The 27556-nt window shown below is 36.6% G+C and overlaps 1 protein-coding gene across 4 annotated transcripts; it reads right to left on the reverse strand.

The window, feature by feature from the left end:
• Positions 1 to 10695: 10695 nt before the first annotated feature.
• Positions 10696 to 26796, reverse strand: LOC107811407 (DNA mismatch repair protein MSH7-like). 4 transcript variants are annotated; one of them, XR_012704642.1, is made up of 13 exons: positions 26639 to 26796; positions 24653 to 24723; positions 23610 to 23716; positions 23441 to 23496; positions 22916 to 22982; positions 19396 to 19491; positions 19013 to 19144; positions 18846 to 18879; positions 18696 to 18743; positions 17076 to 17275; positions 16861 to 16991; positions 16478 to 16755; positions 10696 to 14755 (listed from the first exon to the last, which is right to left on the reverse strand). XR_012704642.1 is itself a non-coding variant. In XM_016636327.2 (12 exons), the coding sequence occupies exons 3-12, from the start codon at positions 23640 to 23642 to the stop codon at positions 16734 to 16736; spliced, it is 819 nt and encodes a 272-aa protein (XP_016491813.2). In that variant the 5' UTR covers positions 23643 to 23716; positions 24653 to 24723; positions 26639 to 26796; the 3' UTR covers positions 16111 to 16733. The 4 variants fall into 4 exon arrangements, 3 of the variants coding, with proteins under 3 accessions (XP_016491813.2, XP_075098592.1, XP_075098593.1); XM_016636327.2 differs by lacking the exon at positions 10696 to 14755 and having other exon boundaries at positions 16111 to 16755; XM_075242491.1 differs by lacking the exons at positions 10696 to 14755; positions 24653 to 24723 and having other exon boundaries at positions 16111 to 16755.
• Positions 26797 to 27556: the final 760 nt, after the last annotated feature.

Below are 27556 nucleotides of genomic sequence, written 5' to 3' on the forward strand. Positions count from 1 at the left end.
TTTCGAGTAGGAATACTTGCCCTGATACCCACATATGGGCTCAACCTCACATATATGTGCACTCATAGCGCGTAGCTATCACAAATAATTAACACAACTAGTGCCTCCACTGAGTTTAAATAAAATACTCACCTCAAACAGGTCGCAACCCTGAAACAATATGCTTCTGAGAACTCCCAGTCTCTAAATTCATAGGACACATAAATCATCGTAACTGATCCCAACTCCAGCACTCGAATGACCAACACATCTTTCATACACGATCCTCCCACTAGGAATACTTCCATAATTCTTCCGTGCCACATAGCAATAATTTAAATATCAGTAGTCTATCAACCAGGTGAGTACCGCAATTCCAATGAACATCCGTAAGTCAAAACACATTGCGCCATTCTGAAATGCGCAACCTTATCAGGAATTACCGAGTAGTTAAAACATTCATCGAAATATTTGAAACTGACTATGCTGTCCAACATTCGTTACCTGCTCTTCAAGACTGAACTATCACCTTGTACATGTAAATCCTAATCCCGCACAACACATCACATCTATTATGCCATCATGTGACAAGCACAAGAATCCCATTATCAACTCTGAGTCACCAGCAAATTACATACCTGGTTAGTTAGAAACCTTCCTCTTGCTTCCTTCCAGGAGGAAATCATAATACACAACACGTTTCCCACATCAGTAGAAAATATCTTGTTCAATATATGGCAGAAACCATCAAGAACACTTTGAAATCTATTTGCACATAACCAAGCTATTAAAACTAAATTCTTCTAACTCGACCAAACCACGTAGGTCACCAAACCTAAGAATATTGTCACCAAAACATCTGTAAAGTCTCACCATATCATAATTACCCCTATAAATACCACAACCGAAACACCCACTCTGAAAATACCTTATTTGAGTCTAAGGCCGTTTCATTCACCTTCCTAATACAGAAATATAAAATCCATAATGATATACAAAAATGCCACAAGTCTCGACACCATCCAACTTAAATCTTAGATTTTAGCCATAAATAAATCCGCCAAAAATTCTCAATTGTTACATATTAAATCTCGAATCCATTAGAACTTTCTCGAGAGTCACCCCATTTGTTCAAATCCACATTACACCACCCAAATGGGCCAAAAGACACGTGTCCGATTAGCACAACAACACTCCAAGAAGTAACTCTACTTTAATACCACCTATCAAATTCATACTCTGTGCGCACTACATCATTCACATATAACAACTCACTCATCCCACGATTTTCATATACTCATAAGTGCAATATAACCCGTATCCAGAAATTTCCTTACTCAAGTCATTCTCGAACTCCACCTCTGCAAGTCATAACTAACCCACAAGTATGCCTCAAACCAAAATTAAAATTTAACACATAACCATGAAATCAAATTGTCAATAGCATACTCCCCCACTTGGCTCAAAGCCATAGATTAAAACACTCCATAATTCACAATACCCATACTCTATTACTATCATAATATCGTAGTCAGTACAACAAAAATTCTTCTCAAGCTCGTACAACGCCAACCATAAAAATACCTTAATCGTCCGCTAGACTCGCATTCATTATCTTAACACTCATGTCAACTTTCTCAACCAGATTCAAATTCAAATCCTAACACATACTCCCCGTCGGCAGAAAAGAAACTCTCTACTCACATCATAAGGAATACACTTACGTAGATTAGTCCGCATGGAATAACCCACCTACTTAACCTTAAATTAGTATCTCGTTATAACCTTTCGCAGTTACAATTACTATGAGATCACTTAATCTTTCCGAGTCCAAACTCATTAACCAGACATGAGAATTTTATTTGTCCCAAAATTTAACAATCATGAAAGATCCTTCAAAACATTCACACTCGAGACTGTACATTACATCAAAATGAAAATCAAACACCCAATGGCCTTCCTTTACATTCCAAGGAAACACTTTTCATCATATTCAAATCGTCTTAACGCATCCCGCAGTTACATCATACTCATCACAAAGCCATTCCACCACTCATCGAGCCACAAATTTCACTCGTAGGGACATTACCGGACATATGAGTCCAAATGTATAGGTTACAACTGAAGCTACCGAGCTTAAGCTGCGGTCTAACCATGGCCTCAAGTCATCCAGACTGGCCTATCACCAAAACACATAATACTCACCTCGAACCTCGTCCATGGAATCACAAGCCGGCGATGTACAGTTGATACCGAGCGCTCATGTGTGCATACGAATGCGTGGAAGGAATTCAAAGAGTTATATTTTCAGCTGAATCAATTCCGCACGATAAAGAAAGAAAGATGGGAAATTATCCTAAATGCCATGTAGCCTCTCGAAGATAAGTATGGACGTCATTCTACCGATCAGCAAGACTCTACTAGACACTTGCTCATGACTTGTAGAACCTATGAACCTAGAGCTCTAATACCACCTTATCACGACCCAAAATCCAACTAGTCGTGATGGCACCTAACCCAACCCGCTAGGTAAGCCAACTATCAACTATCAAATTCTAATAACAATTATTAAAGCAATTTAAGTAAATAAATATCTTAATCTTATACATTTCCCAAGAACTGTTAGTACAAATCATGAGCTTCTAAGAATAGAATTTACAAAAACTGGTATGAAATAAATACATCATTTATTCGAAATACATGAACAGAGTTTTATGAATATAAGGCTACCATGAACAAGAGGTAGCTACAACCGAAACGCAGGTACATCTTCAGATCCAGCTCCCAACGAATGCAGCAACATCAACAATCAACATCTGCACGCAAGGTGTAGAAGTGTAGCATGAGTACAACCGACCCCATGTACTCAATAAGTAACAAACCTAACCTTAGGTTGAAAGTAGTGACGAGCTTTTACCAAGGTTGGGTCCAAAACCAATAGTCCACAACAGTCCATAACAACGTAAAGCAAAAAATACAAGAAGTAACTCAGATATAAAATGCTCAACTAAATCATGATTTCTAAAAATAGTTCTTTCTTTCAAGTACATCAGTGAAAACCCAAATTGTTTGCCAAAGTTGCCAAAAATATGAATAAGTTTGAAAATAATAATTTTTCCAAAATCCTTTCAATAATAAATGAGATGTTTCATTTTTCTTTCCAGATAACCAGTGTAAAACAAATGCATCACTCTGCCTATCTGCCAACATGTGAGAAATCATGAATGAAGTAATATCGTACAGCATGAGAAAAAATACATCGCTATGCCTGTATGTCATGTGTGCATGTCAATGCGATGCAACTCAGTAATAAAATCATATGAATACTCTCAGAGTATCATTTCACTCAGTCATCCCAGTCACTCAGTCCTCCCAGACACTCAGTCCTCACAGTCACTCAGTCCTCCCAATCGCTCGGTACTCGCACTCGGCACTCGCACTTAGTAGGTACATGCGCTCACGGTGGTGTGTACAAACTCCGGAGGGGCTCCTTCAGCCCAAGCGCTATAATCTGTACGGATAACGCACGTGCTGCATGGACAACTCACGTGCTATAGTATCAATATCTTCTATCCCCATGGACAACTCACGTGCTATAATAAAGCCAATATGGCCTGCTACGGCATGCACCCCGATCCCATAATTATCCTCACAATCAGGCCCTCGACCTCACTCAGTCATCAATCTCTCCAGTCTCTCGGGCTCACAATGTTATGAAAATAGCCCAAAAATAATGATATGATGTATCAATAAATAACAACAGAGACTGAGATATGATATGAAATGAAATGAATATGACTAAGTATGAATTTTTAATTTAAAACAAATAATTCACATCAATATGACCTTTGTGGGTCCCAATAATACTGTCACATAGTCTCAACATGATTTTAATATGATTCTTAACTCAATTTCTTTAACACATAAAACTGCATGGAAAATGCCAAGATTTTTTTACTACAAAATTCCATGAAACAATTATGCCACAATTTCTATGGTGCAAGCCCACACGCCTGTCACCTAGCATATGCGTCACCTCCAAATAATTCACATAATACGTATATTCAGGGTTCATACCCTCAGCTCCAAGATTAGAAGAGTTACTTACCTCGAACAAGCCGAATCCAATGTCGAGCAAGCTAAATAATGCTCCAGAAATTACATTATGCGCGTAACAACTTCCGAACAGCTCGAATCTATGGGAATTTATTCCATATCAAAATGCTAATTTTTCCACAAAATTCGAAATTACACTCAAAAATCGCCCGTGGGGCCCACGTCTCTGAACCCGACAATAGTTACAAAATATGAACGCCCTTTCAACCACGGGTCTAACCATACCAATTTTTACTCAAATCCGACGTCAACTCGACCCTCAAATCTCCAAATTAAACCAAGAGGGTTTTTCAAAATTTTCTAACTTAATTCACCAATTAAATGTTATAAATAACCATGGATTTGGATAATTTAATTAATATTGAGTTAAGAACACTTACCCCATTGTTTCCTCTGAAAATTTCCCAAATATCGCCTCTTCCCGAGCTCCAATCCGTCAAAAATGGAAAATGGGACGAAGTCCCTTTTTCAGAACTTAAACTCTCTGCCCAGTCATTTACTATACGCGATCGCAAACATTCACACGCGATCGCGAAGAACAGTTTTCCACTGCCCAGATTTTCTTAATCGCTATCGCGGAAATGGCCTCGCGATCGCGAAGCACAAAGCAGACTGCCCACCCATTGTACCCTACGCGAACGCAAAAATCGCGGATCACTGACTCTCAAACCTACGCGAACGCGTTCAGCCTCATGCGATCGCGTAGAGCAATTGCCTCTCTTCATCTACTGCTCAAATCCTTCTACGCGAACGCGACCTCCGCCACGCGTTGGCGAAGCACAGCTTAATACACTTATGCGATCGCGTTCCTTCTTCTGCGACCGCATAGAACAAAAATACCCCTGCCCCAAGTAAGCTTACGTGATCGCGTCTCAATCTTCGCGATCGCGAAGAAGGTTTGAAACACCAGAAATCAGCACCTACTAGCAGTGCAAAAAATGAAGGAAAATAATTTGAATACCATCCGAAATATGCCCGAGCCCCTCGGGACCTCAACCAAATATACCAACAAGTCCTAAAACATCATACGAACTTAGTCGAGTCTTTAAATCACATCCAACAACACTAAAAACACGAATCATACCCCAATTCAAGCCTAATGAACTTTGAAATTTCAAGTTTTCACAAAACAACGTCGAAACCTATCAAATAACGTCTCATTGACCTCAAATTTTGCACACAGGTTATAAATGACATAACTGACCTATTAAAATTTTTATAATTGGATTTTGACCCTGATATCAAAAAGTCAATTCCCCGGTCAAACTTTTCAAAAATTCAACTTTCGCCGTTTCAAGCCTAATTCTACCACGGACCTCCAAATAATTTTTCGGACACGTTCATAAGTCCAAAATCACCATACGGAGCTATTGAAATCATCAGAATTAAATTCCGAGGTCATTTTTACATAAGTGAATATTCGGTCAACTTTTCCAACTTAAGTTATAAACTATGAGACTAAGTATCTCATTTCACTCTGAAATCCTTCTAGACCCGAACCAACAAACCCGATAAGTTATAAATCAACTGTAAGGCATAAATTAAGAAGTAAATGGGGATACGGGGTTGTAATACTCAAAACGACCGACCGGGTCGTTACAATTAAGACTCTAGAATTTGAATATCTCTTCCATAACTCATCTAAACCATTCAAAAATCAAAACGAACTATGCACACAAGTTATAGAATATCAAATGAAGCTATTCAAGGTCTTAAATCACAGGGACAGAGAGCTAGAACTCAAAAATGACCTATCGGGTCATTACATTCTCCACCTCTAAAAGAAACGTTCATCCTCGTATAGACATACAAATGTACTTGAACTGGCAAAGAGATGTGAATATCTACTCCTCATATTGGGCTCGGACTCCAAGTAGCTTCCTCAGCCGGTTGCCTTTTCCAAATCACTTTCGCGAAAGGAATCTCCTTATATTTCAACTTTCGGACCTGTCTATCTAAAATAGCTACTATCTCTTCTTTGTAAGTTCAAATTTCTAAATTTCAATTATTAGCACTAAAATGGTCTCGGGTCACTCGGGAACCAAACAAAACATATGTGGAAGTCCAGAATTATTATATGAACCTATCAAAATTATTAAAATACTGATCCAAGGTCGCTTACCAAGAATGTTGATTGTGGTCAACTCAAACAATATTAAGACTCTAGAATTTCAATACCTCTTTCATAACACATCAAAAACCTTTAGGTAAGCTAAACGAATTGTGCACACAAGTCATAAACATCAACTGAAGCTATTCAAAGTCTCAAATTATGGAACGGAGCGTTAGAACTCAAAATGACTTATCGGGTCCTTGCAATATAAATAATAAGATACACGGTCTAAATAGAAGATAATAAGTATGTTTTCTCAGATCACATGATCAAAAAAATATACCAACGCACCAAATCTGCATATAAAGGAGATATGCATCAATAGCATTTATTTGAATACTTCTAAATGAGTTTAGAATGTCTATCCAAGTATCCAACAACCTGTTAGCACGTCTCATGCATATGTAAAATACATCAAATAGTATTTTTAGATGATATGCATGAATACAACATGTAAAAATGCATGAATACACATAAAGGATTTACTTAAATAAATAAAGCTTCCATATTTATGTTCAAACTCATCAATCGAATCACATATCATAAACAAATCAAAAACCCATTGGTTTCTCACAATTCTATGCACACACAACCCAGGGAAAAATGGATTATCACATGAATCTAGAGGGATGGATCAAAATTCATGCGCCCGAGCCTTATAGCTCCATAATCAATTATCAAATCTGTACGGAGTGTCCTATCATGCCATATTCATATTGAGTGCACGGAATAACCAAATCGTGTAATAATCATATCAATTTGCATTGAATGACATATTGTTCCATAATCTTATCAATCCGCATGGAATATCCCTTCGTGTCTAAACCTCAGTCCATATCAGAGTAACATATGGAGGAATATATTCATATGTACAAGAGAGATAAATATACAAAGATATATGCATACGTATAAGAGATAATCAATATGCATGGTGTATACATATGTATAATATATGACTATGTATACGCCACGTAATCCAACACAAAATAAAGAGTGTGAACTATATAACAATGTCTGTCTGACAGAAATAGATAGACTGAATAGATAAGTAGGGGGATTTCATGTAATGCGTATCGATCAAGTGAAGCAGCTCACCATGAAGTCTCTATAAGACCTACTCTGCGAGATGAATGCCGCTAACACCAGCCACAAAACTTGCACAAAATATACAGAAGTATAGTATGAGTACAAAGCCACGGTACTCAGTAAGTATCAAGTCTAGCATCTAAGAAGTAGTGGCGAGGGCCTGACATCGACACTCACTAACAGTCTAATAATCAGGTGAAAGCAAAAATAATATACGGAGTAAAGCATGGTATCAGAAAATGAGTACGAAAGATCAAAACACAAATCATATGGAATTTAGGCATACTTCAAAGACAAAAGATATCAAATAAGATATCAACATCTCAATTATCAAATAAAGACATGAAACATGTCAACAATATTTATATAAAGTCGTTGCATGAGTCAAAGTATGTATATGTATGCTCAGGATCCTTTCCCAATGCCTCACAGCACAAATTCATGTGCCTGACACAGGTCATATGTCGAACAAGCATGAAAAATCTCGGTGCCTACGCTCACAAGGCACAAGGTAATATGGATAATTATCTGGATCCAGAGGGATAAATTCATATCCAAGCATTGGTCATCTTACCATTTATGATCAATAATCAATATCCTCTCAAAGGATTCATAGTGCAAAAACCTCAACTTTCCACACCAACCAACTCTTCACTCATGCATATGTATATGAAACAATATGATAAAGAAGCACCGGACATAACAACAGGAATACGGATAAAAGCTCATACGACTAAAAGATGGTTATGGCTAGTCATGTAGTTCAATTTATTATAACGGTTCAATAAGCATTTAAGAGTGCTTAAGTCTAGTCATATTATTTAAGATGAGTCAATTAATCCATAGAAACTACCAAATCATGGAGCAAATAAAGCATGTATATGACTATGGATAAATAATAAAGCTCAACACGGTAAACCAATCCTTTAGGCCCAATTCAACAAGTCATAACTTAAGCATATTCTTAAATCATTATTATAAAGTATCACGTAGTCATAAAATCAATTTAAAACATGTATAATAGCTTCACATAAAATAAAAGTGAGAAAGTAATATATAAACATTTCCTTTATAACTCTTAGATGTTGAACTCAAATTTCATAAGAAATTAATTGGAACAACTACGTTAAGAGTTACCTTTTATAAAATATTACAGAATATGCTGTCAATTCAAACGTTTGAAGATTTTAGGGCAAATGACATAAATACCCCACTATATAGGACTTTATGACAACCTCTGCCACTAAAATTTAAAATGATCATTGGTACCCCAAAATTTCTTCCCATATATAGCCAGATCGCTTCCCTCTTCATATTCAACGATATACGCATGATTTTCTCAGCCTGATTTTTCTCCCACTAAATATGGATACTATAAATTGGAATTCAAAGAAACCTAATAATTATAGTAGCTTCTGCGCACAAAATCGAAGCAAAAAAAAAAATTCATCAAAGTTGCTCCTCAGAAACTGACCAATTTGGGGAAAATTTGTAATGCAAAGTTGAAATCTAAACAGCGGTAGAAATACCTACATTGCTACAACACAGTGGATATTGTGGTGATGATAATTATTTTATGAATTTTCGAAGTTGATGGCATGTTAATTAAATCGAATTGAATTTAGATGATTTTTTGGTCGAGATTTTAAAGCATCTTCATAAGGAGTATACGGCAACTCTTGATATCTAATATACTGTTAATGATGGTTATCTACCAACCATTAATAGTAAATAACAATATGGCTTTGAAGACGTATATCAAACTGAAAGAGAAAAATTCGGATGTGACAATTTTTTTCTTATATATTACGTTCAAGGACAACAATGCATATGTGAGCTGCTCGGCTATGATATGAGTTGTAACGCGAAAGATAAAAATACAAAACATGAACGAGAAAGCAGCATTACACCGTGAAAATGAAGTTGTTGATATATTGACAACAAAAAAATTAGAGGGTTATAGGAATATAATTATCAATAATTTCCACAAAAAATTAAAGTGGGTCAACTATTTAAAGATAAGGAGACCATACGTAATGTCATAAAATACTATGCAACCAAAAATAATTTTCATTTCAAAGTTCGAAAATCGAGCTCGAGAAGGTGTGTATTCTAGCAAGATATTGGTATAGTATAAGATTTTTATGTATATATGTTGTGGTATATTAAGTAAGGGATTTGTTGAAGCTGATCTGAATATTATATCGAGAATTTTCAGTAAACAGCGATTTGGATTTGAACAATTTTACCACCTCCTGATTCTGTCACCAAAGATACTAGTTAATGATGCAATCCAATTTTGCAGATGTCCTTTTCTTTGGCTTAATTTCAACAAGTTAGGTTAGTTGTTGATTTTAAATTTTATAATTGTGATAATGTACTATTTGGTTAACTGGCATATGTTAGAAATTAACTTTATATCCATATGATAACATGTACTTCATTGATTGCAACAATAACAACAATAACTCAGTAAATCTCACTAGTGGGGTCTGAGGAACAGTACTTCATTGATTGCATAGATCAAAATTATTCTTCGGTTTTAATGTATCAAAGTTAATAAGTCTCATGTTTTCAAAATTAGCAGTTTCAATAAAGTTCACACATGCCCTGTTAATGAAAGACTTGATAGACGTTAGGCTAGTTCAACAGTAATGGCGAACTTAGTAAAACACAAGTATACTAACCCAAAGTCAATATACACTACTAGAGACATACAACGTGACATGTTGAATAATATGGCGTCACTATGAACTACAAGTAAGCGTGAAGAACAAAGAAAATGCTCTTAAAATGCTGAGAGAAAACCCAAGTAAATCATATGGGAAGTTGCCGAAAAATCTTTATATGTTAGAGGTAACAAATCCAGGATTGTCACTAAGTTGCATTAGTCAAAAGATGAATGTTTCATATATCTATTTATAGCACTTTATGAAACAATTAAAGGGTGGCAGTATTGTTGTCCTATTTAAGCAGTTGATGGGACTTTCCTCAAAGCATCACACCGAGGAACCTTAATCACGGCTTGCACGAAAGATGCATCAAATAAGTATAGATCACTAATATATTGTTTATAATATTTTTTACCCTTAAATCAGTGATATACTTGTAATAATTTAAATTTTTTATACAGATAAAATTCTTCTTCTTGCTTATTTAGTGGTTGATTTAGAAAATAATGCATCATGGGAATGATTCTTCAGACAATTTAAGGAGACTTACGGGGTTAGTGTCACGATCCAAAATCCCACCATAAAGTTCGTGATGACACTTAGTTCATAAAACTAGGTAAGTCTATCACATAACGACATCAATCAGAATGTAACAAATTAAAAATTTAATAGAAACTGAGAAATGTTATAACACAACCAAAAAAGAGATACAACAGTCATCATCCCAAAACCTTGTAATACTGAGTCATAAGCACTTCATGAAATACATAAGTCTAAAAAATACATCACTATTTAGGATACATAAACAGTAGAAAATGAAGTAAGAGGGTGACTCCGAGGATTGCAAACGGAACAAGGACACCCTCAAGTCTCCAACAGCTCTAGCTCAACTCCTTAACGATCAGCTCGATTCGAAGTACCTGGATCTGTACAAAGAATGTGCAAAGCGTAGTATGGGTACACCACAATCGGTATCCAGTAAATATCTAGACTAACCTCGGTGGAGTAGTGATGAGGTCTAAGTCATTACACACACGTTTTGTGTGACAAGAATGTGCCCCCGGAACTTAAAGGGAACTTTTAAAGAGCGGTGGTTAGACTGGCCATGTTGTATGGGTTAGAATGTTGGCCAGTCAAGATTGCCCATATCCAGAAGATGAAAGTAGCAGAAATGAGGATGTTGAGATGGATGTGCAGGCATACAAGATTGGATAAGATTAGTAATGAAGATATTCGGGCAAGGATGGGTGTGGCTACCATGGAATACAAAATACGGGAAGTGAGACTTAGATGGTTGGGGCATGTGCAAAGGAGAAGACTAGATGCCCCGGCTAGGAGGTACGAGCGGTTTTCTCTGACGGGTATGAGAAGAGGTAGAGGGCAGCCTAAGAAGTATTGGGGAGAGGTGATCAGGCAAGATACGACGCGACTACATCTCACCAAGGACATAACCCTTGATAGGAAGGCATGGAGGGAGAGCATAAGGGTTGAAGGTTAGTATGTAGTTGAGCATTTTTCTATTCCGTTCTGTGTAAGTCTAGTCGGTCAGTATCGTGTTTTAGTATGCTAGGGGTACATGTTGTGCTCATACTATTTTCTAGGATCTTGTCACTGCACTGATTATTAATATTACTTTTCCATGTATATTTTCTAACTCTTAGCTCGCTGGTACTATCTTTCTGGTTATGTTACTATTACTATTCTATTGTCGCATTTCTTTTTCTTGTGCCGAGGGTCTATCAGAAACAGCCTCTCTACCTCCAGGGTAAGGTCTGCGTATACACTACCCTCCCCAGACCCTACTTGTGAAATTATACTGGGTTGTTGTTGTTACTCACTAGTCAAATAACTTATGCAAAATATCAAAGAAAACTGACAACAAGGTGCATAACAGAACAATATCTGCAATCTCGTAAAGCGTAGTATAACAACTCAGTGTAGAATAATCCATCTTTGCCAACGAAACATCAAATAGGGATGGAGCATGTGATATCATATAAAAAAAAATTCAACCAACATCTCATAAAACCCAAGACGGAAGCATTTAGAAAATAATTATATGATCACAACATCAACCCAGTTCCAAGACATGAACAACATCAAAAGAACACCCTGAAATGTCACATAATATTCCCAACAAAAGCCACATTTATGTCATCGCATGCACATAATCAATGGAATGCCTCCCTTATGTCTGTCGCATGCACATATATAGCCACACTTATCTCACCGCATGCATATCATGATGAAATGCCTCTCTTATATCGCCGCATACGCATCTCACCACCTTTATACTCCACACAATAACAAATCAACCCGCACAATTTGCATTGAATGACATATTGTTCCATAATCTTATCAATCCGCACGGAATATCCCTTCGTGTCTAAACCTCAGTCCATATCAGAGTAACATATGGAGGAATATATTCATATGTACAAGAGATATAAATATACAAAGATATATGCATATGTACAAGAGATAATCAACATGCATGGTGTACGCATATGTATAATGTATGACTATGTATACACCACGTAATCCAACACAAAATAAAGAGTGTGAACTATATAACAATGTTTGTCTGACAGAAATAGATAGACTGAATAGATAAGTAGGGGGATTTCATGTAATGCGTATCGATCAAGTGAAGCAGCTCACCATGAAGTCTCTATAAGACCTACTCTGCGAGATGAATGCCGCTAACACCAGCCACAAAACTTGCACAAAATATACAGAAGTATAGTATGAGTACAAAGCCACGGTACTCAGTAAGTATCAAGTCTAGCCTCTAAGAAGTAGTGGCGAGGGCCTGACATCGACACTCACTAACAGTCTAATAATCAGGTGAAAGCAAAAATAATATACGGAGTAAAGCATGGTATCAGAAAATGAGTACGAAAGATCAAAACACAATTCATATGGAATTTAGGCATACTTCAAAGACAAAAGAGATCAAATAAGATATCAACATCTCAATTATCAAATAAAGACATGATACATGTCAACAATATTTATATAAAGTCGTTGCATGAGTCAAAGTATGTATATGTATGCTCAGTATTCTTTCCCAATACCTCACAGCACAAATCTATGTGCCTGACATAGGCCATATGTCGAACAAGAACGGAAAATCTCGGGTGCCTACGCTCACAATGCACAAGATAATATGGGTAATTACATGACTCCAGAGGGATAAATCCATATCCAAGCATTGATCATCTTACCATTTATGATCAATAATCAATATCCGCTCAAAGGATTCATAGTGCAAAAACCTCAACTTTCCACACCAACCAACTCTTCACTCATGCATATGTATATGAAACAATACGATAAAGAAGCACCGGACATAACAACAGGAATACGGATAAAAGCTCATACGACTAAAAGATGATTATGGCTAGTCATGTAGTTCAATTTATTATAACGGTTCAATAAGCATTTAAGAGTACTTAAGTCTAGTCATATTATTTAAAATGAGTCAATTAATCCATAGAAACTACCAAATCATGGAGCAAATAAGGCATGTATATGACTATGGATAAATAATAAAGCTCAACACGGTAAACCAATCCTTTAGGCCCAATTCAACAAGTCATAACTTAAGCATGTTCCTAAATCATAATTATAAAGTATCACGTAGTCATAAAATCAATTTAAAATATGTATAATAGCTTCACATAATCCAAACAAGGCATAACTCAAGTCAACACTACCGGGTACGATCATAATCTAGCTACGCATATAGCTCATTTTCTCGCATATACGTGGCTCCTAAATTGAGCAACAAGTAGCAAGCAAATTATCTATGGGGAGAATTTCCTCTTACAAAGATAGACAAGAGGCTTATCTTTTCCTGGTAAGCTTAAATCAACCACCAACCACCTAACCATCAAAATCCAAGACCAAACGACTCAAATTTAGTCACATACAACTCAATAATGTCAAATAAAGCCATAGGAAACAATTTCAAACAATGAAGCTTCAATCTTTAATCAAATCCCTAAAAGTAAATAAAAGTCAACTCAAGTCCACATGGTCAAAACCTGAGTCAAGGAGGAGATCCTGAATACTCTTAACATTATGAGTCCAAATATATTATTAGATTCCAAAGCCAAGTCCAAATCGACCCCCAAATCCTCAAAATACACTCTCTTAAGTTGTGGAAAAAAAACTCCAAATTTTATTTTAAAAGATCATATTTTAGGTGTAGAAATCCATGGAAAATCAAGATAAAAAGTCAAATCCAAGTAAAAATTTCTTACCTCCAATGTAATAGTGGAATTGCTCTTCAAGTCCAAAGTTCAAAACACGAGAGAATGGGCAAAATCTCGAATTAACTCACTTAAGTGGTCTGCCTATGCATACCCTTCGCGATCACGGTCCAAAGCTTCACAATCGCGAAGCGCTAAAATTCTGCTGCCCAAATAACAATCTACATGATCGTGTCTAACCCTCCACGATCGTGAAAGCCAATCATCTACCTTTGCGAACGCGAGCCCCTCCTCGCGAATGCGTAGACCAACATTCCCCCAGCCAGGCTTCGACCCTATGCGAATGCGAACACACCTACGTGAATACGAAGTAAACCTCCCGCTTGACTCAACACCATCGCAAACACAACTCTTTGCACGCGAACACAAAGATCCTGCCCAGGCCAGTACACGAATGCGGGCTCCATGACATGAGTGCGATGAGCAAAAGTCACTTGCCAGCTTCCCTCCTCTGCGATTGCGAGTCTTGCTCTGCGATTGCGAGTCTTGCTCTGCGATCGCGAAGCATCAACCTGCATCAGAAAACCAACAACTCCTAAACAAAATGAAATGATCTGAAACCATCCCGAAACACACCCGAGCCCTGAGGACCCCGTCCAATCATACCAATAAGTCTATACATAATCCAAACTTATTCAAGGGCTCGAAACACCATAAATAACATCAAAACCAAGAATCGGCGATCAAAAACCTTCTCTTAAGTTTCAAACATTCCAACTTAGCTGAATGCGTCCGAATCACACCTAGACAATCCGGATCACAATCAAACTTTGCACACAAGTGTCAATCAAATAAATGAACCTATCCAATATCACGGAACACCAATAGGGACTCCCTAACATCAAAGTCAATTCCCGATCAAACCAGAGCTAAAACCTTCTAGGAACTTTCGAATCCAAATCTGAATATAGGCCCAAGTCCAAAATCACTATACGAACCTATTGGGACTATCAAATCATCAATCCGAGGCCGTCTACTCTAAAGTCAAACTTTGGTCAACTCTTACAACTTAAGCTTCTAAAAAATAGATCTAAGGGTTCCAATCACTCTCAAACCTTCCCGAAATCAAACCAACCAACCCCGCAAGTCATAAATAACAAACGAACCCCTACCCCGAGGGAGTAGAGAGGTTGTTTCTGAAAGACTCTCGGTTCAAGAAGATGAAAAGAGATAATATATCAGTACCATATATCAGTACCATCAATAAAAACCATAGAAATAATAACAGAATCATAAAAACCAGAAAATAGATGAAAAGCAAAAGCAATAACCAATAACCAACACATCTACAAAGTGTCACGAAAATGTGAATGTTAAAGTTAATGCATGGTCAACACAATATTGGACAAGATAAAAAATGATAGAGAGTGTAAGTAGCGCATGAAGAGGATAAAATGAGAGGTTTGACTGTGTCATGATTACCTCCAAATATGATAGTCTATAGGTGCAACACTATCATAAGATGTAAATGTAGACGAGGCAAACCTAAATACACATGAACGAAAATTGTCACAAAGGACCTATAGTCTCTCAGAATGACTGCAGACTTCGCGCTAAGAACTCAACATGATATAAATAAAGGATAAATATTGTTGTTAACTTACGTCACGTGTTTGCCAGGATTCTTTTCGGTCTAGTCAAAGACTTGTGCGTCAATGCAAGAATAATTGGGAGATTTAGAGAACCGCTATTTTATCTTAAGAAATGATTTATTTATTTTTGCCATGAAATGGGATAAAAAAAGAGCGAATGAATATAGAGAATCCATACGGTTGACTTAGCTAGTCTGGAATTAATATGTTGTTGATTGATGATTTAGAATAGTGGTTCTTGGACAAACAACCATCAGAGTAATAAAGAACCATCAGAGTAATAAAGAACCATCAGACTAACAAACAACCCTTTGTCATCCGGTAAGAATAGTTAATAGAACAATCAATAACTATTCTGCCTATTGCTCATTTGTCTAGGAAGTAGGAAAGGTGTGAAAATGACACACAATGTCATCCAATGGGCAACAACGAGATGGTTTATTATTCGTCTGGTAAGTAAAAAAGGTGTGAAAATGGAAATAGATGCTCAGCTACCATGTCGGCTAGTCTTTCTTACTGGAAGCAGATTGAACTATTGTGTTGTAACCACACAAACTAGTAATTCAGGTAGTGAGAGCATCTTTTGGCACATAACTGCACCAAGACTAAGCAAATCAAATTGAGATGTCAAACAGGACTTACTCGCTGCTTCAATATTTTGGCACCAATCAAGGGCAGTAGGAGTGTTTCAGAAGATTGAATGCTAGCCTTAACCCGTCCAAGCAACCTATCCAAATCTGGAAGCTTGCGAAGATATTGAGCAGCTGATAATGTAGCCTCTGAATTTTCAACAAGTCTGTCAACCACATCGAGCCTATGGTTGATTTTCTCCACATCTTTGAGGGGATGACAAACCCAGTTTCTCAAAAGTGGCTTCCCAGGTTAAGTAACACAATTGTCAAGATACTTGTATAAAGTACCTGAAAACAATAAATAATCACTCACAGTTAGAATAGAAGAAAATATAATTGCCACAATTGCCCCTTAGAATGAGTACAAAGCTTGATTTGACAAAAATATTGTACTTGCATGATGGACTCCCATCGGCATTATTGTTGAAGATCTCAAGATTGACAAGTGTTTGTCCATCCATTTTGAGGCAACCCCTATAGACTTCGTATGATAGAATATCGCCATTACGTAAGACCTCATCTAACTGTTAATGACAGAATGAAACAACCACCAAAATAATACCTTCAAATATTACACACAGAAAATAGGTCACGATTCCGAGACTTACCATCAATCGCTCTAAATGATTGGCAAGACTCCCAAGAGCACATAACGCAACATCATGGCTCGTTACTCCATCAAAGGTGTGATCCCACCTATTACAAGATCCTTTAAAGTAACCTTTCAAGTCAAGGAAATTTTTCACTTCTGCAGGATCAACAAAATCAGCACCTGGCTGGACTGGGGACATGAGTGGTGCTGCAGGACCTAAATGGACAAAGGATACTCATCAAGAGATCTAAGAAAGTGACAGCTCCACCTATTTCTATTTCAACCATCCAATTTTGGTTCTATGCGTAACATCTTCATATATCATTCAATTCTCCTGGAGGCTGGAAGAACAAATGTAGTATCTGAATAGTTCACATTTATGAATCACAATCCCGTCTAATCTCACTACAACTTCCCTCTTCTTGTGCCGACTAAACTTGCGGCGCATATATTCAGTCTTACTTCTACTTATCCTAAAACCCCTACTCACTAGTTTACTTCTCTATAGTTCAAGCTTTCGGTTGACACCCTTGATGGTTTGGTCATTTAGTACAATATCATTAGCGAATAGTATACCATGGGATCTCATCTTGTATTGTGTTGGTTAGCTAATCAACAATTAGGTTAAACAAGTAGAGGGTCAATGCTGATCCCGAGTGTAAACCCACAGTTATGGAAAAAATCCTTTGTATCTCCTACTAGTGACTGCCCCTTTATGCATGTCCTTTGTGACATTTATATTTTTAATATGAAACAAATAAAAAACATGGGCCCATTATAAAACATGCTTTAATCAGATGGAAATGGATGAACATTCAAGATTAGTGCACATTGAGAACCATAAGATAGACTAGCTGCAACTTGCTTGTGCCAATGATGCTATCCAAGAAGCATGTACATCCTAAGATAGATGACTTGCTGAAGACATGGATTTGTGATCATGACAGTGGTGTAGTTTTAACTTTTAACTATTAACTATGACAGCGGAGGCTTGGAATAATACTGCATGCACTATAGAAACCTTATCATAACAGTACCAAATTGGGCCTTCTTTTTTTTTTTTTATAAGGACCACTTAGCAACTTTTCTTTTAGTTGAACACTACCAGAGCGTGAGGAAAAGGCGCAGGTCTAACGTTATTCCTCTCTATGAATTCTAGAAAAGAGGATAACATGTCCCACAATGGTATCACTCGGCAAAACTTGACAAAAGTGGACAGTCTCTCAAAAAACAAACTAAGAAAGTTATCCATTCTCAATTTCTCTCCACCAGGTCATATCTCATAGGCAATACAAGACCTTAGTTGCTCACTGCTAACTAATCTCATTCCAACTGCAGAATAAACAATACTGCGGGTCCCACTAATGACCACTTAAGAATTATAATCTTTTCAAAGCTCATCTTCTTTAGGGAATTTGTCGCAACTTACTATAAATAATGGCCAAATAAAGACCACCATACATGACTTTCAGGCCAAAAGTTAAACACACTGAACTGCCCGAACAAAGAAACAGCTTCGTGACATGATAGGCAGGACATAATGCCTTGGATAATCAGGAGAGAATTATCACAATCACAGCCATTTCATGATACAGTAAGCAACTATTTAACTATTTAAGAAACACGCAAATATCACCTGTTAATGAGTATTTTTTCAGAGCTTTTTGAGCATCCTTTGACAAACCTATTAAAAATAGAAGTGCGAGACGAGGAAGTCAGACTCAACATAGTTATTTCCAAAGAACAAAAATAATCCTCCCAAAGTCTAATTTAAAAAAAGCTTTACCCCTAGCATCGTATATAACTTCCTTCGGTGACACCTACAGATGCAACAGAGAGCAACATAAAATAATCAAGCAAACGAATCGCACATTTGTTAAGTTACTCAAAGAAAGATACTAGATCTTCTATTAAGTTACTCAAAGAAAGATATTAGATCTTAAAGTGTCGTACTTGCATCAGCAAAGCCCCCAAAGCTGCACAAGATGCATCATCGCTTATGGAACCAACCCAAACTTTCAGAGCAGCACAATCGACAAAAGCAAAGCCAAAAGCGGTTGAACCATTCTCTAGCTCATTGCAAGTCTATATGTAACAGTGCAAGAAGCCAATAAATCCTCTGCCTCAGTTTGAAGTCTCATTTTGTAGCACAAGGATGACCATAAGGACATTAAAAGATTTTAAAGCTTTTTCTTAAAAATTTGGGGAGAGAACAGAAGCAGCATAATATTGCATGAAGCATTATTCTGCACATATAATAGATAACTCTACTGGCATGTAGAATTAACAGAACTGTATCATGCCAATGGCCTCAATTTATATAAAAAGCTGCTAACCTCCTTAACTGCAAGAAGATGAACTGCATCAGGCCCAATATTACCCTCACTTGTGGTAGAAGGAGTGAATACATGAACTAGTTTTCTGCGAATAACCTGAAACCAATATTCCCATCATCAAATCACTCAATGCCATGATGAACAAAGAGTTGATAGCGCTCATTTGAGAGACGCAGAAGAAATTTATGAGTGCCCAACAAAAATGTGATGACCCAAAAGGTCATCTTATGTCTTAGAACTCGAATCTGAGCTCCTAAGCCTTACAAATCTCATTTTATCCTCCTCGATTTGCATACGCAGTCCGGGCAGGTTTCCGGAAAGCTTTTATGTTGAAAACTAATGAAAATAAGAATTTTTGCCTTAAAAGTTGATTTTTGTTGACTTCGGTCAATATTTTTGGTAAACGGGCCCAGATCCGTGCTTTGACGGTCCCGGTAGGTTCGTATCGAATTATGGGACCTGGGCGTATGCCCAGAATTGAATTCGGAGGTCCCTAACTTGAGTTATAAATTTTTGATGAAAATTAAAAGTCTGAAAATTATTTGTTTTTAAGAATTGATTGATATTTGGCATTGTTAGTATCGGGTCCGTATTTTGGTTCCAGAGCCCTATGATATTTAAGACATGTCTGTGAAATTTGGTGAGAAACAGAGTTGATTTGACGTGATTCGGACGTCCAGTTGAGAAAATAAAAATTTTAAAGTGTTCTTGAGAATATCATTTGATTTGGTGCTAAATTCGTAGTTCTAGGTGTTATTTTGGCGATTTGATCGCGCGAGCAAGTTCGTATGATGTTTTTAGACTTGTGTGCATGTTTGGTTTGGAGCCCCGAGGGCTCGGGTGAGTTTCGGATAGGCCACGGGATGTTTTGGACTTGGGAAAAATCTGGTTTTCTGCAGATTCTGGTGTCTGGCATATCCTTCTTCGCGTTCGCGAAGGTACTCTCGCGAACGCGAAGAGTAAACTGATGAGGCAGGGATTTCTTCTTCGCGAACGCGAAGCGATGGGGGCATTACCCTTCGCGAATGCGACAAGCCCATCGCGAACGCGTGGTGTTAGGCATTGGGAAGGGGGAGTTAGCTGTTCCTTCATCGCGAACGCGAGCAATGCCCCGCGAACGCGAAGGCCAGGGAGGAGTAACCATCGCGAACACGAGCTGGGTCTCGCGAACGCGAAGGCTTAGCAGCCAGTACCCTTCGCGAATGCGACAGTGCTCTCGCGAACGCGCTGAACACTGTCGCCCAGCACTTAACAGAATCCAAAAATGAGATTTTAGCCAAAAATTCATTTTTCTCAAAAACCAAACGGTGAGAAGCGATTTTTCAAGAGCCATTTCTTCCTCAAATTGTTGGTAAGTGATTCTAAACCATTTTCTTTCAATTACCCATTACATTTATGAATTATCAACCTAAATTCTAGAGTTTTCATGGTAAAATTAGGGGTTAGGGTAGAAACTAGGAATTTCAGAAATTTGAGGATTTAGACCCCAATTTGAGGTCGGATTCCAAAACTAATTACGTATTCGGGCTCGGGGGTGAATGGGTAAAATAATTTTGGTCCGAACCTCGGATTTTGACCAAGCGAGTCCGGGGACGATTTTTCGACTTTTTGGAGAAAAAATTGGGAAATTTAATTTATGAAATATAATTGATTCCTTTAGCAATATTTGATGTTATTGAGTCATTTTTGAATAGATACGAGTGGTTTGGAGGTGAATTCCAAAGGAAAAGCTATGATTGAGAATTAAGTGGTCTTCGCAGCAAGGTAAGTGTCGCGTCTAACTTTGACTTGAGGGAATAGGTATTATGTATTTATTTGCTACGTGTTTGGTTATTAAATGCGATGTATAGGTGAGGTGACGAGCATCTATGCGTCTTTGTCGAGTCATAGCATGCGAGTGAAATTCTATTCTTGTCTATTTTGTAGCCTTAAATTCTACTATCCATGCTTAGCGGGTTATTTAAAATGTTGGGTGACTTATATCTTGTTTCACTGAGATTTGGTAACTTTTGAATATTGATTCAAGGTTGAGGTTACATTGTGCTATTGATTATGGGTAAAATACTGGTTTCTTTGTGATACTCATATCTATCCGTTGTTATTGATTCTGTGATTTGTGAGTAGTGTAAGGCACGAAGGGTGATGTCGTGCATGCATTATTTATATTGTGAGGAAGAGTGTAAAGCACGAAGGGTGATGCCGTGTATATTATGAGAGGTTTAATGCATGAAGGGTGATGCCGTGCTGTTCTATTTATTTATTTGGTGAGGTTGAGAGTAAAAGCACGAAAGGTGATGCCGTGCCGTTCTATTTATTTATTTGGTGAGGTTGAAAGTAAAAGCACGAAGGGTGATGCCGTGCCGTTCTATTTATTTATTTGGTGAGGTTGAGAGTAAAAGCACGAAGGGTGATGCCGTATAGTTTTTCTTTGCTATTTTTATTTGCTCAATTTGTTTAAGGATTTTCAGTTTAATTCTGTCTTTTCATTATTCTCACTCTTTGTATTGTATTCCCCCACTGTATGTCCCCTTCCCATTATTTCTGCGTTATTCCTTTATTTACTGTTGTTGCCACTAGCATGATTATACTGTTCAGGTTATATGTGGGTATCTTGTCCTAGCCTCGTTACTACTTTGCCGAGGTTAGGCTCGGCACTTACCAGTACATGGGGTCTGTTGTACTGATGTTGCACTCTGTACTTTCTGTGCAGATTTTGATACCGGCTCAGGTTGATCAAGATTTTGCTATTGGTCCGTTGTCCGGAGACTCAAGGTAGATCTGTCGGCGTCCACAGACCTTGAAGTCCCCGTCTATCTTTTATGTCCTACTGTTTTCTTTTATTCAGACAGTTGTATTTCTTTCAGACTATTACTTGTAGTAAATTCTAGAATGCTCGTGAATTGTGACTCCAGATCCGGGTGGTAGTAATTAATACAGTTTTATAAAATTTCGCACCTCTTATATTTCATCTTAGTTAATTATTGTTATTTACTAAATGGAAATAAGGAATTGGTTTAATGATTCTCTAACGTTGGCTTGCCTAGCAAGTGAAATGTTAGGCGCCATCACGGTCCCGTCGGTGAGAAATTTCGGGTCGTGACAAAAAAGATTCATAAAAATGTGTACGTCCAGAATTTTTCGAAGCATTAATTGCTTCTATGTATCTTCTGTTGCTTTATTTTCACATTATAACAGTTAAATGACTATGACCAACCTCACATAGCCCTAAGCGCTGCAAATGTTTTTAAAGAACTAGGTAATTTATGAATGCTCAACCAAACTATATATATGTATCCCGAATTTTTCAAAGTATTAATTGCTTCTATGTATCTTATGTGTTTATTATCACATTTAGAACAGTTAAAGGACCATCACTAACCTCACACAGCCCTAAGCATTACAACGGTTTTTAAAGAACTAGGTTAACTCAAATGACTTGAAAGCAAGCATTACAACTGTTTTTAAAGAACTAGGTTAAGTCAATGACTTCATGCTTTCACAAAATTCATGTTGCACTTACAGAAGTAGAGCCTCTAGATTTTGCTTGCTCAGATGTTTCCAACTGTTCCATCCGTCCTACATTGTACCTTCAAAGTAGATAGATAAACTCAAGATAAATGAAAAGATACCTAATAAGATACTAAACAAGTATTATCAACAAAGTGGTCAGTTGCAAATTGCTACTAACATAAGTCATAAGCCATGCAGAGAAAAGGTGACATAGTAATGAACTGTTAAAAAAATGATCAAGATGAAGCAAATCAGAAATTCCAATTAGTGATAAACTCGTACAGTCATTAGAAAGTAGGAAATTGGAAATTGGCAGCAGCAAAAACTGTTAGCCTGTTTCCCTGAAAAAGATACAGATCTGGAAAATGAAACTTCTAACTCTTTTTTTAATAATCGTGGTGTTTCGGCCAGCTTGTGCACACCTCGACTATATCCACGAGGTACATGCTACCTACCACTAATACAGGTACCAGGTAACTCTATCCACCAAAGGCTTGGACAGATGAGAAGAAATAATGAGACTTCTAACTCTTACCCTCGCGCTAGGAGCTTCTGAACAGCTTCATCTATCCCACTTTCAGATATGCCAACCTGACAGAAAAGCAAGAAAATAAGTCTCTGGATCAGATTCAGAAGATTAAACTAGACCGAAAATTACCAAAACTACCTTTTCAGATATCCCAAGTGACTTACGTATAGCATACCTGTCTACATTTTCCCACGCCACTTAGTGTCATTTTCCAATCGAGCTCCTTGTGACCAATTTCAGCATCTAGCTCATACAGCTCATAAAATTTTCCCTTTTAAAGCACTAATATTTTAGAGAAAACTATATCAGATAAGAAGCCTTGTGCACGATGTTTTCCAAATGAAAGAAAATAAAAGAATACATAACTTCAAACAGTATTGAAAATCAAACAAAGACAAACCATAACTTCAATAACTGTAGTGTATGGTCAATGGTAACCTATTATAGCATGTTACTTTCTTAGATTAAAACATTATATGTTATGTTAAACAATCTATAAATTGTAAATGTCTGATTAATGTCTTTTTAGTTATCTCCCAAATGACAAAATTGAATACAACGTCTGAATTTCTTGGAACAAACTTAACAATGTTGAACTTGTAACAACAATATGTAAGGAAAAGACAAGTAAAATAGGTATCAAGTGGAGACATTTAATAAGTGAAACCATGTAACAAATAGAGGTATGTAGCAAGTAAAAGCATATAGTAAGTGAAGGCATGTAGTAAGTAAAGACATGTGATAGGTTAAAGCATCTAATAAGTAAAGCACGTAACAATAAGTGCATGTAACGTGTAAAGGCTAGTAACAAGTAAAGACATGAATTAGGTAAGGACATGTAGCAGTAGTAACTCAAGTAACATAACAATAACATGTATAGATGTGTGTTCATGATACCACAGTCAAGTTAAGTGTGTAAACAATCTCAAAACATCGCGCTAAATCCTTTTAAGATGCCATACATTCTAACATGATTTGTAACATATATAATTAAATTCACCAGTCATAGAATTAAGTGAAGCATAAGTCAATGGAACACCAAGTTCAACAAAGCACAAAGAAGTATATAATCCCCCCTCCACCCCCCCCCTCCCCCGAGTATGAAAAACCGGCACATGCATATACACCCGTCACCTCGTATTTGCATCACCGCCGCATGTAGCAAACAATATCATTTATTAGGAAAATCCCCTCAGCAAAACTAGGCAAGACACTTACCTCGTTCCAGAACAAGATCAACAATCCAACACAGCTTTCCCTTTGGAAACAAGTCTCCAAATCACCCGAATCTAGTCAATTATTGTTCAAATAAGTCAAAACAAGCTTAAAATTTACCCTCGTACGATAAAGGTTCTTTAATATGATTGAAAAAAGTAACCCTGGTCCACATGGTCGAAATTCAAAATTAAGACCAAATTCCAATTACCCATTCATCCCCGAGCCCGAATATATAATTTATTTCGAAATCCGACCTTAATTTGAGGTATAAATCTCAATTTTACAAAATTTCTAATTTCTACTCAAAATCCCAATTTATAGTTTATGAAATCTCAGATTTCATAGTGAAAATCCATGAAATATTATTGAAAATTGAATGAAAATAAGTTAAAGTTACTAACCTATGAAGTTGAGAAGAAATTGTTCTCCAAAAACTGCCTCTATAGAGTCTAGGTCTAAAAATTGGTGTAAAATGAGCTAAGTCCCGAAATTCCCATATTTTACCCCAGCTGCAGGTATTGCAATTGTGAAGTCTTGTTTGCAATTGCGACGTCCGCAAATGTGGACCACGTGCCTCAGCTCTTCTGTTATCGCAAATACAACATTGCGAACACAAATGCGAACATGGGGACCAATCGCAAATACGGAATTGGCTTCACAAAAGCGAAGCTGTCCCAATTTCTCGAGGGTCGCAAATGCGACCAACATATCGCAATTGCGAAATCCACCACTCATCGCAAATGCGAAGCTCCCCAGCCCCCTTCAGTATCACAAATGCGAGACTCGCATTTGCGATCAGAATCTTGCAAATGCGAGATTTGCAGATTAACAACACCAGCAACCTAATAGTCATGCAAAATCATTCTGCACCTTACCCGAAACTCAACCGAGTCCCTTGGGCTCCAATTCGAACATTCACTCAAGTGTAATAACTTCATACAAACTCGCTCGCAAACTCAAATCATCAAAATAACATTTAAAATCAATAATCGACATCAAAACTCAAGATTTTTCAAAGTACTCAATTTTCTAACTTTTCACATAAAGTGCCAAAACGGCTTCGGTCACTCGAAGCCCCAACCAAGTATGCGTACATGTCAAAAGTTATCATACGAACCTACGGGAATCATCAAAATACCGATCCGAGGTTGTTTACCAAAAAACGTTGACTGTGGTCAACTCTAGCCATTTTCAAAGTCAAAAAATCACCCTTTTGTTAAAAATTCACATTTGAATTTTTCGAAAATCAGCACAGACCTTGCACGCAAGTGATAAATCATCAAATAAAGCTATGAAAAGTTTTAAAATACAAAAAGTGAAGCTAGTACTCAAAATGACCTGTCATATCATTACAGTGAAGCACAAAAAAGATTTCATATTTGAAGTGTTTTTCACTTCACACTAACAAAGATGCAATTAGTTTCTAATTTGAAACTGCAGATTCATTGAAAAAGTGATTGTTACTTTTTCAAAATTTTTGAAATTTCACACGATTTTAATTGTTAAATTTGAAGCTTTCAAAATGTTTTGAGACTCTGTAAGTATGAAATCTGAAGTAAAACAAAACTAGTTTATGTCAGACTAAAATGGCTAAAGTTAGCTTCTAAAATTATAGAACCTCAGACTCATTCATTTGAAGTTTTTCTGGAAACATTGGTTGTTTGTTGAAGCTTCGCATGATTTTATTATGAAATCTGAAACTTTCAAAATATTTGAGGCTCTACAAGTTATGAAATCTGAAGTTTCAAATATCACACAACTAAATATAATTTCTAACTAATTGTAAGTAACATAAAGTTACTAAATTTTATTTTTTTCGTGAAGTTTTTTTTTTTCAATTGTTAAACTTCAAAAAAAGAATCTGATTATAATTAATTATAATATGAAGCTCGATCAACCACAAAAATTATGCAAAATCTAAAGTGTTTGTTGAAAGCTCGATCAACTGCAGAAATATTCATAAATAAATACATAAATAATACTCACTCTGCATCTGTAAATTAAATCTGAAGTGTTTTTGATGATCAACCGCAAGTTTGGATTTTTTAATAAAGCTACTGCATTGAAAAACTAGAAATTATGGTAGCAAATCACATGACCTATATTGGACGCAACTTTTATAATGTTCGTTAGGTTTTATTTGTTTGAATATTATTAATTTACTACTAAGTGGGTATATATATATATATATATATATATATATATATATATATATATATATATATATATATATATATATATATATATATATATATATATATATATATATATATATATATATATATATATATATATATATATATATATATATATATCACCTCTTTTTGGCCAAGAAATACATTTCTCTTTTTTCTCCTTTTTTTTGGAGCCCAAGAGTCTCCCTAGGTAAAAAGGCACAAAACTACGATTGCATTGTACAGCAACTCTTCGATGAAATATATTTTACAGAAACTCTAGCAAAAGTGAGGCAATATTCACGAAGCTATTGAGCAATTGTTTTGCCGAAGAGCATGGAAATCCTGATCGTGAGTCTTAATTAATGCTGCTTGCAAGTCTGCTAAGGATATTGCAGATGTAGAACCGTTCCTTATACATCCTATACGAACGGCCTATCTTGCAATTTCTCAATATTTTACAATGAAATTATGAATTATCCCAGTTGTGCTTGTAATCGCCAAAAAGGTCAGAAAAAATTTCATTATTCTTTTTTTTGTCTGAACCTTTACAAGCAATTTAAAAATTTCCTTCTTTATAGATCTCTAATTATGGTTGTATAAATTATGTAAACGTCCATTAACAAGGTAGATAGCACGTGGACAATAGAACTTATTCGCAATAATCTCATTTGATTCTTAACCAGGACATGCAGTACGAGGGAACAGAAGAGATAAAGTAGCAAGAAAA

Source organism: Nicotiana tabacum, chromosome 21, assembly GCF_000715075.1.
Source record: "Nicotiana tabacum cultivar K326 chromosome 21, ASM71507v2, whole genome shotgun sequence".
Classification (NCBI taxonomy): Eukaryota; Viridiplantae; Streptophyta; class Magnoliopsida; order Solanales; family Solanaceae; genus Nicotiana; species Nicotiana tabacum.